The sequence below is a fragment of the Apostichopus japonicus genome, chromosome 7, assembly GCF_037975245.1.
Source record: "Apostichopus japonicus isolate 1M-3 chromosome 7, ASM3797524v1, whole genome shotgun sequence".
In the NCBI taxonomy this organism is placed as follows: Eukaryota; Metazoa; Echinodermata; class Holothuroidea; order Aspidochirotida; family Stichopodidae; genus Apostichopus; species Apostichopus japonicus.
Window position 1 is genome coordinate 22,806,096 of NC_092567.1, and position 15,304 is coordinate 22,821,399.

Consider the following 15,304-nt stretch of genomic DNA (forward strand, 5'->3'; position numbering starts at 1 on the left):
ATTAAGGCGACCAGTTCTTTGGCGTTGAAATTATTCCGTAGATTTGACTGATTGTTAGTCCCCTCTGAAGATGATCAGAGTTTAGAAGATTCTCCAATCTTCACGTAGATCTTTCCTTCGTTTCGGCCGGAATACATGTACTGTAAGTAAAACAAACAGTAAAATTATTATCAGTCAACGTTATCATACGTTAACAGAGCCCTCACGTTTTAATTATCATCCACATTTCTTCATGTTCTTTACTTCAAACATCTTTTTATTGACCTACAGCAATACGATAACATTACCTACATGGGTACCGCTATTTTCCAAGGCGTGTCCCTGTGGTCGTTGCAGTAGACTCCCATTTAAGAGGGGGTGGGGTGGGGGTGTGGGTGGTGGTAGGGAGGTCTGGATGGTCTTCCCATAAGAAAAGTAAAGTTTTTAGAACTTAAATGGTGCATTCAGATGCATTTATTAATGATAAATTGGGTCAAGGTGCAATTTTTTGAACAATTGTTTGGTGTCGGGATTGAAAAGGATTTGTACACCCCCTCTCCCCAAACGTCTGCATCCACACTTGGTTTGCTCTAGGAATTCATCAGTTCTTCGAGTCAAAATTCATGCAATTATATTTCTTCCATTTTGTCTTACAATTAATACACTTACATTGACTGGTCATACTATAAATTGGGTCTACATGCAAGGGAGTGCTTATAACTACTTTTTATATTTATTTTTATAAGTTCTTTGTGGGGGGGGGGTGAGAAAGGTTTGTACAACCCCCTCACCCTCCCCAATCCCCTCTTCCTTTGCTCTATGAATTTATCAGTTCTCCCAGGTGAATTCAAGCACTTGTTTCTTCAAGCTTGTCATAGCATTACACTTACGTCAATTGCATCGTAGACGGATTCTAAGGTCTGGAAATGTCCCGTCGGTGAGTTTTTGCCGTTGTCCATGGCGACATGCAGCTGACCACTCCCATATAGTTGCATTAATCTCATCATCGATTCACGATACTTGTGAGCGTATCGAAACAGAAAGAATCCGTGAATGGATGCAGACTTCATCAGTAACTGGTGAACAGAGAAATGGGAAACTTTTGAAAGATAAACAGAATGGCATTGTGGGATTGAAATATACTTTAAGGTGGCATACTCCTATTGGCATCTATATCAATCCGCTCTCGAGTGTTCTCCTTCAGGAAAAGTGCCAATAAGGAGCAGGAGAACAACTTTTTTTGACCTGTTATCAATTAGGATCTGTTTTTTTGTGACTTGGATGTTCAAGAGCATGAGTGGAAGTACTTGTGGTGCCAAAATTGGGTCAATTGAGGCATTTTTAGACCACTTTAGCCCTCCCAGGAGCAGAGTACGAAAACTGTTTACGACTGAGTAATGAGGTTTGTTTACAAGTGACAAAAACTTCGGGCTCTGGTAGCAAAAAAATCTGCATGGTCATGATACGGAAAATTGATGGTACCATGAAAGGCCAACTTGTCAGCTATCCAGTGATGGGTAGTGCTTAGCTAGTGAGAACTTCTATCTAGACCACATTACTCTTGTAATTTATTTTGTAAGTAAATGAGGCTTTTAATGGGTGTATGCTACCTTAAGATATCTTTATAAAGACACAGTAAATTAGCTATCAACAAGTGATTTAGAAATCTTATATTATAGAAACAGATTTGTTACTTCTTATACCACTAAGGTGTAGGGATAGGCAGGGGTGTGCAACCACATTTTTGATTGTACTATTACAGGTGTGGTGCTTCAAGATGTTAGCAAGTGATACAAGAGAGGGGTTCTTTAAGAAATATTTGGTAAAATGGCTGATTCTTCCGCTATTTCCTTGCTAAAATGTGCGAGCTGTAAGAATCGTATGTTAGTCACACTATGTAAATTTTAGTGTACATGCAGCTACTTTTCCCAAAGAGTGTCCTTTAGAGATTCCTCGAAGAAATTCCTGGGTGATTTCAGCGACTGCAGGGTATCAAGTTTTGCGGACGTAGAAGGGGGGCCGGGGCGATATGACAACACCATCTGTTCAGTTAGCATGTGGTCATCGACTCTTTCTACTTCCACCAAACTTGATCAGCTGCAGTCTCTGAAATCACTGAGACTTCCTTGGAGAATTGAATCAAAATTTAATAAATATATTAAATAATAAATACTGATTTAAAGTAATAACGAGTACAATTTTCATTTCAGTTCGAACTCACTGTGAGTGGTAAACGAGGTAGAACGGGCGAGTTGTGAACCTTGGCATCAAAACTGTAAGAAGAGATGGCTCCTATCACGATCACTTTACCATATATGGCCAGTCTGTTAAGAAAAGGCGGGAAAAAAACAAAACGTAAGTTGGTTGTTTAGAGTTCTTTATAATCAGGTTGCTAGCTTGTATTATGAAACTAACGTAAAACTGATGTAACAGTGTTTTTTTTGTTGTTGTTTATATTTTGCTTTCTTCATTTTGTTCCACAAAGAACAGATCAGTTGGTTGGTAAAATCACTCGGTACTTTGAAGAACAAATTTGAGAGAATATAAAGATATAAATCTGTGTTCAAGAAAGGCAACTTTGATAAAGCCTAAAGAAAAGTTTACATCTATATTTTTTCAACTTCTATCAGGGGCGTCGGAACCTATTTGGGATTGGTACGGCAGATCAGAGTGTGGCCATCTATCATAATTATCAGGGGGACGTTTGGTAGGTCAAACTACGCTACGCGCCACCATGGTTGGCGCGTAGCATAATGGAGAAAATTTTGAAAAAATGCCTCCCAGATTGCAGGAAATGGCACTTCCCGAGCTTGAAAACAAGACCCTGCCATGCCAGAGTAGTCACATTTAGCCTACTTGCTTGTTTCATTTTGGTCCTTACTTTTTGCCATTTTTTTTTCTTAGTCCTACTTTTTTTTTTTTGGCGCCGTGAATATTGGGCCGGCGTTCGCCGGACCTGCCATACCGGCTCCGACGCCCCTGTCTCTAACTGGTGAGACCCCCCCGATTTGACTTAATACAGTTTCTCATTATTTTATAAATGATGAAAAATGTCTTCCCATCAACAACTGAATTCCTTGAGATATTAGTGTCCTTTGATAAATATCAGAATTACATGACTTTTATTTGTCATGTCTCATTCCAGTCAAACAAAAACCTTACGCATTGAAACAGGTGTCAAAGATATCTCCTCCTACACTTTCATAGATCACATCCACGCCTTTCTGAAATGTGAGAAAAAGATTTGTAATAAATAGCACGAAACATGTTTGATATATTTGATATATTTCTTAGTCACGTATTTCTGAATCTGCCTATTTTTTTTATCTCCTCGAAATAGGTCAGGGTTAGGCATTGAAGACTCGCCCCAAACCGCGTGCCGCGCTCTGAAAAAGTTAACTTTCCGTTGCTCGCAAGTGAAGTTTTCTTCTTGTCGCTACAAAATGCAGACAATAATGAAACGTGATACCTTGTTATCTTTTATCTAGACCTGAAATGTCAATCGCTGATATGTACACTGTGTTGTGGGTACTGACCGTAGCTGTATGTATTGACTGTACACTAGTGTCTAATTACCGATGGTAGCAAGCTGTGTGTGTATTTTCTGGGATCGATGGTGGTGTCCAACACTTCTGTTACACCTCATTCGAAACTTGGTCAGATTACCGGCATTAGACGTTTCTTTGTGCGCGAGTCTTCACACCCTTTAAGTAACAGACCGACTTGTAACCTGACTGGCGCCCTCAGCAAAGAAATGACTTTTAAGGATCACCATCACACTAAGAATCTGATCACTCAGTATATGGCAGAGGAAAGAGTTTGAAATCGTGAGGTAACCGGTTCAAATCCCGTTCTAAGCTTTGAAATCATTTTGGACATTGAAGTCATTTTGGAGTTGAAGACAATCTAAACCAGTCAATTTTAAGGACTGCATTGTTATTGGCAGGGATGTACCCAGAAATTTGAAAGGGGGTGGGGGAGCAGTATTTTAAAAGGGCACTTCTCACAAAGGGAGCATTATAACACTTAATGATTGCCATGATGTACAGAGAAATTTTAAGCCCAAAATGCCTCCCACGTTGCAGGAAATAAACATTAATAAGAGTATTGTATTACGTAGCAGAAGAACTTTCAGAGGAAAGATTGAGAAAGGTCGCTTAGCTTCCTTCAAGCTGAAAAGAAGGCTTTAATGATATTTCCTGCTTTTAGTTAAATTTTATTTTTTGGGGTACTCAAAGGAGGGGGGGGGGGAAGGGATCACTCCCCCTGGCTACGTGTCTGGTTATGGAATGGTGTAAAAAACAATCACTAAATAAAATGATAAAAAAAATGCTTCAAAGTTATTATGCACAATAGTAGACAATCTTACCTTATATTCATTTTTCAAAACAGATTTCAAATTTTCCTTCTTGTAGTTGATTGGTCGATCGCAACCTAATGTCTGAAATGAGGTTAAACATTTAGGTAAGCAAGTAAAGAGCCAAGATTCAATCCAAATAATCTGTTATTATTTCATTATAATGGTTGAATAATGAAGAAAATTGTGAAATTCAACATTATTTCCAAATGTTACAAACATTATATGTATGTTTAAAAATAATATATATTTTTAAACATTATATGTGTGTTGAGACATTATATATATGTTTGAACATTATCTATATGTTTAAACATAATATGTATGCTTAAACATTATATATATGGATGTTATATATATAGGGGTGTCAGCTCAGTGGTTAATGCCGGTGCCTTCCAATCATAAGGTCCTCGGTTCGAGTCACTTCAAGATTAATGTATGTCGTCCAGTTACAGAGTTGTTGACAATTGACAATTCATAATCATGGACGTTAAATATGACTGTAAGAGACTGACTTCGGTCAGCTTGCAGCTTTGATAAGCCAATGAGGCTTCTTCGCGAGTTCCTGCTTGCAGGAGGACCTAAAATACATATATGTTTCAACATTATATGTATGTTTAAACATTATGTATATATTTAAACATTGTATACATTTTTAAACATTATATATGTATGTTTAATCATTATACATATGTTTAAACATTGTATACATGTTTAAACATTATATATGTATGTTTAAACATTGTCTAAATGTTTCAACATTATATATGTATGTTTAATCATTATATATATGTTTAAACATTATATGTACATTTTAACTTTTGTCTCATCAAATGATAATACCTGAAACTTTTACTCATGGAAATCAAGAATGTACGAACCTTCAGAAATTCTACTTTTTCATCGGTAGAACAAGTCCCGATTACATGGCAACCGGCTAGCTTAGCGAGTTGAACCTGTAAAGAAAGAAGGAAAACATTTCTTTTTCTCCATAAAGCAGTCATGAGTTAGGGTTAACCCTAACCTCTAACCCTAACACAGTCGTGAGTATAAGCTTAAATATTTACTATGCTGTATGTTATGATACTTTGACCAAATAAAGAACGACAATCAATATCTCTCACCTACAAGCATGATTCAGGTTTTATATCTATTAGAGTCTACTTTCTTGACACCTGCAGCTAAAAATTGCTTTCTTACGTTTTTCAAACAGGAAATTCTAACAAGAAGGATAATGGGTCAAAAATACAATTAGTCTGGGATCTAGTGACAGAAGCTTTCACCACTTAGATTTTATTTTTAAGACCATCTAACTAATTTGCAAAAAGTCTGTCTCCAGCACTCAAGAGGTTGGGTCTGGTCCTCAGAAACCCCTGGACCTCAGAAATCCCTGGACCTCAGAAACCCCAGGACCTCAGAAACCCATGGAGGGCCCTTCCAGATGTGTCAATTCATCCCATATATTAACCCATAGACCATACTTTGTCAATACAAAGTGATACAACAGTATATAAATACAGAATTGGCAAAATGTCTGGTTGGAAAGGAGTTTCCAGACCCCCCCTCCTTATAAGAGTCTCCTTCCAGCCAGTTGATTGCACCCCATCTACCCAATGGGTCAAAACTTTGTGGTTGAGGTGGGGTGAAATCTCAGGTGAGAGCGTTGTGTTCAAGTGGTTAAGGCAGTGAACATGTGATCTAAGGATTGCAGGTTCAAGTCCTGGCCCCAGATCTTTACGTTGTGTCCTTGGGCGAAGCACTTTATCTCTATTGCCTCTCTTCACCCAGCAGGTGTATAAATGGCGACCTGTGAGATAAATCTGTTAGCCGGGCACGGTTTAGCTGCTGCAATGTGGAGGGATTGTCCCTATGTTTGACAGGTTATCATTGACCAGGGTAATATTGTAAAGCGCTTCGAGTCTTTGGGAAGGCCTTATATAAAAAAAAAATATGAAAAAAAATACAAAAATCTTCTGTCACTAGCTCCAGGGCCTAGATGGGTATCTGTTGGAAAACCTCAAGTATACACATGTAGTTGACAGATGTAAATTTAGTCATCTTTCACCATCTGACATTCCTTTCATTGTCTGTTCAGCAGAACGTCTTTTTATTGAAAGGTTTGACCCTTTTCCAGTGTGAATATAATGTAATAATTACACAACCATTTAAAAACCAATAATAACGCAACCATTTAAAAACCATTTAAACCAAAAATTTGAAGAAAACCTAGGGTTTCCAATAAAAAAAACATACAAAAAAAAAGGATGTACGAGCAAGAGAAAAACTCACAGCAAATTGTCCAGTCCCACCGGCAGCAGCTGTAACAATCATAAACAATAAGGAATGATTTAACACACTCTCTGATACAAGAAAGTAAAATGTTGGGACTGACGATGATTTCTTTATTCGTACGATCAAATTTCAAACGTTGGACGTAAATGCAGAGGTCGTTAGAATGGTAAGGTCAGGAATCAACGTACCTCCTCACCGCCACCCTCACCCCTCCCACCCTCACTCCTCCCACCCTCACCCCTCCCACGAAGTAGAAACTACAATTTACGCAACCAATTAAAAACCATTTAAACCAAAAATTTGAAGAAAACCAAGAACGACCTTTAACTCTCTGATATTGTTTACAGATCCTGAGAAGGGTCCGTCATGATATTTGGCCAATGGCCTGAAATGGCCGGGTATCAATGAATCTGCCATTACTCACTACGTCAATAGACAATATCGTTTATTTTAACAAATCATCAAATAAGTTGGGAATCTGTGAGCATTGTCTTGGATAGAGATTGGAAAACAGAGATTATTCTCTGGACATTAGGCAAAAGGTTGAAATTAAGAAGAAGAAGAAGAAATAATTTTTCATGATCAGTGAAAGTCAAACTTTGGAGAACTTTCAAGAGAGATACAGCAGTAAGCTAAATACAGGAGGCTAAAGAGAGTTGTGAACCTTTTAGGAAATTGGTTTACTTGTGCACACCTGTGACTAAGACACTCTGTCCAGCTTTCAGGGGTCCACATTCCTGATAGGCCATGTCTGCAGTCATTGCACTGGCCATCAGGGCCAGGTATTCAGGTTTCACATCTGGAAGAGGAATGGCAAACTTGGCTGGAAGCTCCTTTATCAAGAAAAACAAAGAGAAAATACAAGCGCAAAGCAAAAATCTAGCATTATTTTGAGGTAGATAAAATGTATATATATTGAATATCATCACCAACCTTGAGCCATTAAACTAAGAAAAGAAGTTCATTTCATTTCCTGAATCACATTACCTTTCATGGTTAAATTGCTGCCATTACGAAGAGAACAAGATCATCACCGCTGAGAGCTCAGAAAGTTTAGATTGTAGAATTGTCTTACAGACTAAAATATGCCGACACTGTTTGGTTTACTAATGAGAGTTCTGATAATCAGTTGATAAATTGCTTATTCCTAGTATTTCAGTAAAACAGTAGTATGCGGGTAAAAGGATCATAAATTAAATTAATAATAGCAAATTACAAATTTATGCTTAACCTTGTTCTGTACACTTACACTGTGATTTTCCATTGTTATAATTGTTGTTAATAATGATAAGTAATAAGTGATATTTATATAGCGCATAATCAGCAAAGCTGCTCAAAGCGCTTTACAAACGTAAAACCTAAAAACAAATAGTAACATAAACCAAAATATTAAATATTATATGGAACCAGTAAGGCAAAAAATGTAAAAGCCAAAAGCAACAATATAAAAAACACACCCGTACTAAACGATACTAAAAACTAAAACGCATATAGTCCAAAACAATTTGAGAAGTATGTAAATAGTAAAATAGATTAAATCATAGTCAATGTTAAATATAAATAAGTATGAGAAACTATAGTACAGTAAGACAATTATTGTAAAAGCCTAAAACAGATAGTAACAAACACCCAAATACTAAACGATAAAAAATAGAACCCTAAACGTAGTAAATAAAAAAAAAAAAATTTAAAAAAATAAACTGTTAAGAATTAAGTAGGTAGTTCCAAACAAAAGTTAATACATTCTCAAACATTCAAACTTCAAGTTTGGCTGAGTCAACGACGATAACTACCATCTGGCCTCACCCCTGCCCAATTCACACCAACCTGTTGTGTCACCATTCCATAAGGGCTTTCAATGATCAAGTTATTACACATACACCAACACATATATTCAGAAATGTTGAAAATTCTACACTAATCATTTATGTGATTCCTTATTGCAGATTTAATTTAAGTTGGATATCTACCTGGTATTCCCCATGTGATCCAAGAGTCATTGCAGCAACTGGTTGACCAACTTTGAGATTTTTCACTCCATTGCCTAGCATTGCAATTTCACCAATGCTCTTTATGAGGGAGATAAAAACAGAAACAAATGCAGTCACTGAGGCTTGATCAACTCTGTAAAATTATGGTTTACTTCAACTCCTTCTGACACCCACTCCCTCCTCTCTCACTCATCTGCTCTTCAAATTCAAAAAGTAGGCAGAACTTTTTGCAAAATGGTTACGTAATCATGAGAGAGCGTGTTGGCCAATTGGCTAAGGTGTCGGATTTGTGATCCAAGGATTGCTGGTTCGATTCCTGCCTAGTTCCTTACGTTGTGTCCTTGGGTAAGATGCTTTATCTCACTTGCCTCTCTCCACCAAGGGTTTAAATGGGTACCTGTGACGTAACTTGTCATTGGGCGCAGTATACAACTGCTGCCGACTGGAGGGATTGTCTCTGGGACAGGACAGGTTATCATTGACCAGGGGTAATATAACGTCTGTAAAGCACTTTGAGACCTATCGCTGGTACAAAGCGCTATACAAAAAACGCAAATATATAATATAATAAAATATAGATTAACTAGAATGTTATAAAAAAAAAATGTATAAAAAACGCAAATATATAATATAATTAAATATAGATAAACTAGAATGTTCTTCTTTTTTTTCTTAATTCTTGCATTATCATGTGACTATGTAGCTTCCCTGCAAATCTGAACAAATATGTTTAGGGAGTTTGTTTGCTATCTACTGTATATATGGTACGCATTACAATTGTACAATGAATGGGGTTCATAATGCCTTACCTCAAAACCGACATTGAAAGGTGGTGGAGAGTCTGTGTATCCACCAAGTCCATTTGCTACATTCACATCTGAGGCATTAATTCCTGAGTATCTGTAGGATGGGAAAGCAAACTTGTCTGCACACACAATTCTGATAATCTGTATATATGCCAATGTAAGATATTAACTGGAAGGTAAGAAAGGGGAAGATATAGATAGGAGGGGGGGGGGGGGAAGGGGATCAAATTCCTTTCACCATCTTGAATATAATCTAAAATCCTACCTTAACTTTCTGCTCTTCTTGGTGTTACTAATACAAATTATCAGAATTCCATTCCTTACTGACCTGAATTATGGATGTAATTTTAATTTCTTCAAAATCAATTGTACAGTAAATTGGATCCTTTTGAAAGCAGCTCATATTTTGGATACACCAAGCAGTCTCTTACTTCATGTTGAATGGAAATCTTCTTCTTCTTCTTCTTCCAGTATAGTGCTAACTTCAACTTTGAAGACTCATGCACTTGATTGACAGGTGGACATTAGTCTAACTGGATTAGGGTTTTAAAAGCTTCAGCAGATTGGGCCCTAATAGACTCCTCAGATAGATAGTTCCAATCACGTACAGTACAGGGGCGAAAAGACATCCTATAATAGTCTCTATAACAGGGTTGTCCAACCTTTTGCAGAGGAGGGCCACATGGAATGATTATGATGAAGGAGGGGGCCGCATGAACCCTACGCTCGATTTTTCGATCTTTTTTTTTGCCCGAAGCCCAAGGCAACAAAATCTCTGCACTGATTTATTTTTCTTCCTGATAAAACAGATGAATAAAGTTCAGCAGCCCCCCCCCCTCCTCCTCCGCTGAGAGAGTGTCACACAGACTGACCTGTATGCAGTTTTTTGGACCCAGAAGGTTCGAATGATTGATAGCTTCAAATTGCTATCAATAAATCTGCTCACTAAAATTTCGCACCGTAGAGCATCTCTGGCGGGCCGGACGCAACCCTGCGGCGGGCCGGACTGTGGCCCGCGGGCCGTAGGTTGGACAACCCTGCTCTATAACAATGTGGATTATGATAATATGATTATATCTTACTTGAATTGAAACGTTCCACGATTGTATTAGTGCATTCATGCTTTGACACCTGTCAGTCATCCCAGCTAGCATATTTAGTTGCTGAATTTAACCAGATTGGGCAAAGAATAAGAAGCTTATAAGGATTAAAAAGTGAACTTGCCATGGGGTTGGTCCAAAATAGAACAGTAAATTAATCAAAGTAAAACTTACCTGTTCCTAATGACGATGTGGTCATCTTTGATATTGGAGGGAAAATCAACTTTTTGTAGCTCAGTTGCTTCCCTGAAGTTATTAGACAGTTTGGTAACTGTAATCTTTCGATATATGTTTGGTAGGGCTGCCATCATTTTCTTGATAGTTGTCATTGCAGCTTTTGAAAAGAATAATTTATTTACATTATAATTCGGCTAGTGTGTTCACTCAATCACATGCCAGCTTTCTGCACCCACCAATTGAGACACCTGCCCCAGAAGGTATAGATGGGATTGGATGGAGCAATAGCGTAACATATATTAATAGCGAAACTGCTATCAATAGAAATAAGGCTAGACCTCAACATTCCCAGACGCAGCATTGTCCCTAACTAAAGCCGTAAAGGTGTCATAACAATTGCTAAAAGTAAATTGGAATACAAGTTACCTGCACAAGTCTTTACATTTATTGTAGAGGATATAAGTCTATTTTAACATCAACGCCAAAATTAATTACTAATTAGTTTATCTTCAGGTATGATCGGGTTACCACTTACCAGGTTAGGAACAATGCTTTGACGAGCATTGGGTTACCGCTTACCAGGTTAGGAACAATGCTTTGACAATGACAATGACTTTGTGAATTGGTTTGTTTACATTTCATGAACCGCCTATAACACGAGGTTCATGGAAAGTATTAATATTCCGTACACCCTCGATTACATTTGGTTGTTATTCAGACCCGCAGAAATGTCGAAAACAATCTTCAACGCTGCTCTGTTCATCTTGTGTCATTTAATTCTCCTGCATCTTGTGAAGGCTCAAGAAGTCAAATATAAGCTTGATGAGTCGTGGCCGATTGATTCATCACATTTTTCTGCTCCTATATTTTCAGTCGCAGTAAACCAATATACTGGTTCCGTCTTTGTCGCAAAGGTTAGCCTAATGTTTGGCCTATCCTAAGTTAGGCGTAACGCTTTACATGGTCGAGCCAAAACCAGAGGCCCTTTATGTCTATAAGTATAATTATAAAGGAACTACTCGTGATGTAGAACAAGGAGTAAGGAACAATCCAACACCCGCACTAGTGATTGAAATATGCCCTTTACATTACAAGTTGATTCTCAACAGTGTATCTTAACTTTACATAGGCCTAAGCCTAGCCTATGTATGTACTGTTTTTTAGTGGATGTGGTGGCTTGATTGCAGAATACCCTGGTACACAAAGCTCCCTGCTGTAGCTGGCTACACCACTGTATAAACTAGGTAACCAAATTACCCTTCAGAAATTCCCTTTCACAAACAGTTAAAATTAAAATAATGATAATCTGATTATGTTTTTAGAACTAATAATACTTGAGGCTATCACAAAAAAATTTTCTTTTCAATGAGGTCCCATAGTAATTAGGCCTAAGTAGGGTACCCGACCGAACTTTTGGGTACCCGAATCGAAAACCCACGAAACGGGTACCCATTTTCTGGGGGAAAAATCACGTAACTGCTGTTCAAGTGCCTTCATGATTTCAATAATTTCGTAGGTCTGCATGTTTTGATTAATCAAGGCACGCGAATACGGAAGATTTCATTAAATAACTTTGTTGTAGTTGTAGATGGTTGTTTCAATTACTTAATATCTCAAGTTTTTGTCATTCTAAATGATTCCTTTTCTTGTGTAGATAAAATAACTCAACACAGAAAACAAAAATATTATACCCGTGAAAACTATTAAAAATTGAAACCTTCAATCCATCGCAACAGCAACAGTGTACGTAAAATACTAAATTCCCTCTTCAAACCATAGCATATACCTTCCAAAAGATTGCCCTTTTTCAGCTTATTGAAAGTTGTAAACAAGGCTATGCTTTGGTTTGCAAACCGATGGTTAGGCAAGATTTTCCAATTGACTTATTGTGATGTTAGTCTACCATGTGGTCGAAGATAGCAGCATTAACGAAAATATTCTGTGCATATTTTTAATGCCAGTTAACTGTGACATAATTTGAGCAAAGAAACAGATGGTTAGTCTAGATTTCCATGTTGACTCTTTGTGATTTTAGGCTACCATGTGGTCGGAGATTTGTGGGGATTTTATGCAAACATAGGTTGTCGAGAGCAAATGTCTTTGTTGTCATCAAGCAGCTAGCTCTGGTAGTCCATAGCAAGTGTTTTCCTCTCATAGTTGTAGCCATCAATATCTGCAACAACCGCTGGATGTAGCATTCATGAAGCCCCTGTCCACTGTTTACACGAGGGCAATCGAACAATGGTTGGAAAATCATCCTGGCCGGAACGTCACCGTATTCCAAGTGGCTCGTTTATTCAAACAAATCTTACTTGAAGTCTGTAACAGCTCAGAATGCAGCGAACGGCTTCCGAAAAACGGGAATATACCCTTTGAACCGGGACATCTTCCAGGAGCACGAATTTGCTGCAGTCCATGTAACGGATCGACCACTTCCAGCCACCTATTAAGCCCGAACTACAGTCTGAAGACTCGAACACAGCGATGGAAGAAACAGATGAGTATGTACCCGATCAACAGGGCACATCAGCACCACCAAGAGCAGAGAAAGTCACCCAGTTTCATCATGCCCATGGATATCTCATCTCCTCTTAAGACATCAAACACTTCATCAACTAAGGGGAAGAGCACGATGACAGGTGCGCGAAATTTGACCAGCAGCCCATGTAAAGCCCATCTCATCGAGGCTGAACAGGAGAAAACACTCGCGCTGAACGAGAAGGAAGCAAGAAAGAGAAAAACAAGTTTAGAACAAATTAGACAAGGAAAAAGCAGGAAGAAAGATCCTATTCCAGTAATGAAAGCGACACTGAAGCTGAAGGGTACCAGAAAGGGTGCTGAGAAGACATCGACAGTAGCTAAACAACTTCAGTCAAATTCAGCGATGCTACTGTAGCCAATACACAGGACGACACCGAGTGTGTTAAGCAGAAAAAGTTTAATTTAATTTACCTTTGTTCTATATTTTTTACGCATTTTTGACTCATGCACTACAAACATTCCAAGGTTGGTAAATAACTTGTCTGTTTCGCTTTTAAAGCAACAAAAATGAAATAATGCATTTTTCTAATATATTCTTATGTTTGTATGTCTGGCAAACGTATGGTCTTGTAAAATGGCGTGTAAAATTTTTACATTCATTCGAGTTATGCAATTGGAAGATTTGAAAAGTGGAATTTAGGCGGATGAATTGGTCCTCGTTTGATTGAAAGTTATAGCTTTCACTCCCCAAAAAAAAACATGCAGGGGCAAAGCGATTATGTAATACCTGATATATACATCCTTTCTGTACCCCTTCCTTGAATATGAAATAAAAAATGGTAAAAGAAAGACCTCCTTTAAACCACCTAACTTGAATTTGGTCTGCAGTTCCCAGAACATTTACAAAATTGCAAATGGTCAAAACTTAGGCAATCTCCCAGATATTTTGTTCAGTATTAGCGAACTTGTACGCAGGAAATACAACATTCAGTTGTTCAAAGCTTGTCACCCAGACACTCTTTCATAATTCTAAACTTCCTGAAATTCCTGTTTTGACATTTCTCAACTCCTAATTTGAAAATCAGACTTATCATCATGTATCTTTAATGAGATCGTAGAATCAAACAGCATCAAAAATTGAACAAAATCAGAAGTAAATTGCTGCTTTTAAAGACCTGTATGCGGAAATCTGAGGCTTAATAAAGTATGTGATTCAGTGGAAATAAAATACCGCCCTCTTTTATTGACTAGGTAAAAGAGTTTGTGAATATAGTCTGATTTAGAGAAGTTCATTTTGCAAAATGTGTTATCACACAAAGCTTGACATCATTGTACCATAATTCAATCCAAAATGCTGTTGAATGTTATGATTTAAAATAGCATTCACTGATGTATCCCTTGTGATTATTTTTTGATTTTGTTTATGAAGCTTGTATCATATTTTTTATTTTCAGACTTGCTATTCTTTTAAAATGTATTATTCTCATTTGGTCATGTCTATGCAGAGATGTAATGTCTCAGTATCCTGTACACAATTTTTAGCTAGGTTTAGATAGCCCAAGGTTCCTGTAGGCTGTAGTTGCCCTGTTTTGTTAATGTCCTTGTCAGGGAGTTGCTAGACAAGAAGAAACAATGTTAGGCCTTTGCCTGGTCTGTGTTTCATGACAATTCTATTACTTGTTTGCTGTAGAAATTTAATGATATGCCTTTAAAACTTTGAATAGCAATATTCATGTTTAGAATCATACATGGAAACGATTCTAGGGTCAAATGTCTACTTTGACGTAACATTAACAACCATCATGATTTAATTGCAAACTTTGTTAAACAGTAAATAATATACTTGGTAATATGACTTGATTAGGACAACTTGGGAGAGATACTTGAAGGGTTGTTAGCTGGGGTGGAAAACTGTCCATGAACGGATATTGTTGTTGATGACTTTTATGATTCTAAGTGGGTGTAATTTTATGCATGTGATGATGTTTATCTCTGTAAGCTGCTAAAGTGTGCAAAATCAGTGAGTTTTCTTTCTTTTCCTTTGCTGCAAAAGCAAAGCAGAAGTGGGGATTGAACCAGGGACCTTGTGTTCCAAAAATTTTTGTTCTACCACCAGACCAC

At 37.6% G+C, this 15,304-nt stretch overlaps 2 protein-coding genes across 4 annotated transcripts in view; one reads left to right on the top strand and one right to left on the bottom strand.

The window, feature by feature from the left end:
* LOC139969780 (prostaglandin reductase-3-like) lies at window positions 1-11,415 on the bottom strand. 3 transcript variants are annotated; one of them, XM_071975041.1, is made up of 12 exons: window positions 11,282-11,415; window positions 10,700-10,859; window positions 9,429-9,519; window positions 8,599-8,697; window positions 7,323-7,461; window positions 6,626-6,654; window positions 5,218-5,292; window positions 4,349-4,420; window positions 3,142-3,203; window positions 2,201-2,303; window positions 870-1,055; window positions 1-140 (listed from the first exon to the last, which is right to left on the bottom strand). In XM_071975041.1, exons 2-12 carry the CDS (start codon window positions 10,852-10,854, stop codon window positions 75-77), a joined length of 1,077 nt encoding a protein of 358 aa, XP_071831142.1. In that variant the 5' UTR covers window positions 10,855-10,859; window positions 11,282-11,415; the 3' UTR covers window positions 1-74. The 3 variants fall into 3 exon arrangements, with proteins under 3 accessions (XP_071831142.1, XP_071831141.1, XP_071831143.1); XM_071975040.1 differs by having other exon boundaries at window positions 11,238-11,374; XM_071975042.1 differs by lacking the exon at window positions 11,282-11,415 and adding an exon at window positions 11,129-11,260.
* LOC139969781 (NHL repeat-containing protein 3-like) overlaps window positions 11,365-15,304 on the top strand; it is a 16,246-nt gene continuing 12,306 nt past the window's right edge. Inside the window, exon 1 of the mRNA XM_071975043.1 lies at window positions 11,365-11,616. Within this exon, the coding sequence (XP_071831144.1) occupies window positions 11,368-11,616 (249 nt within the window). The 5' untranslated portion in view covers window positions 11,365-11,367. The remainder of the gene's footprint in view (window positions 11,617-15,304) is intronic.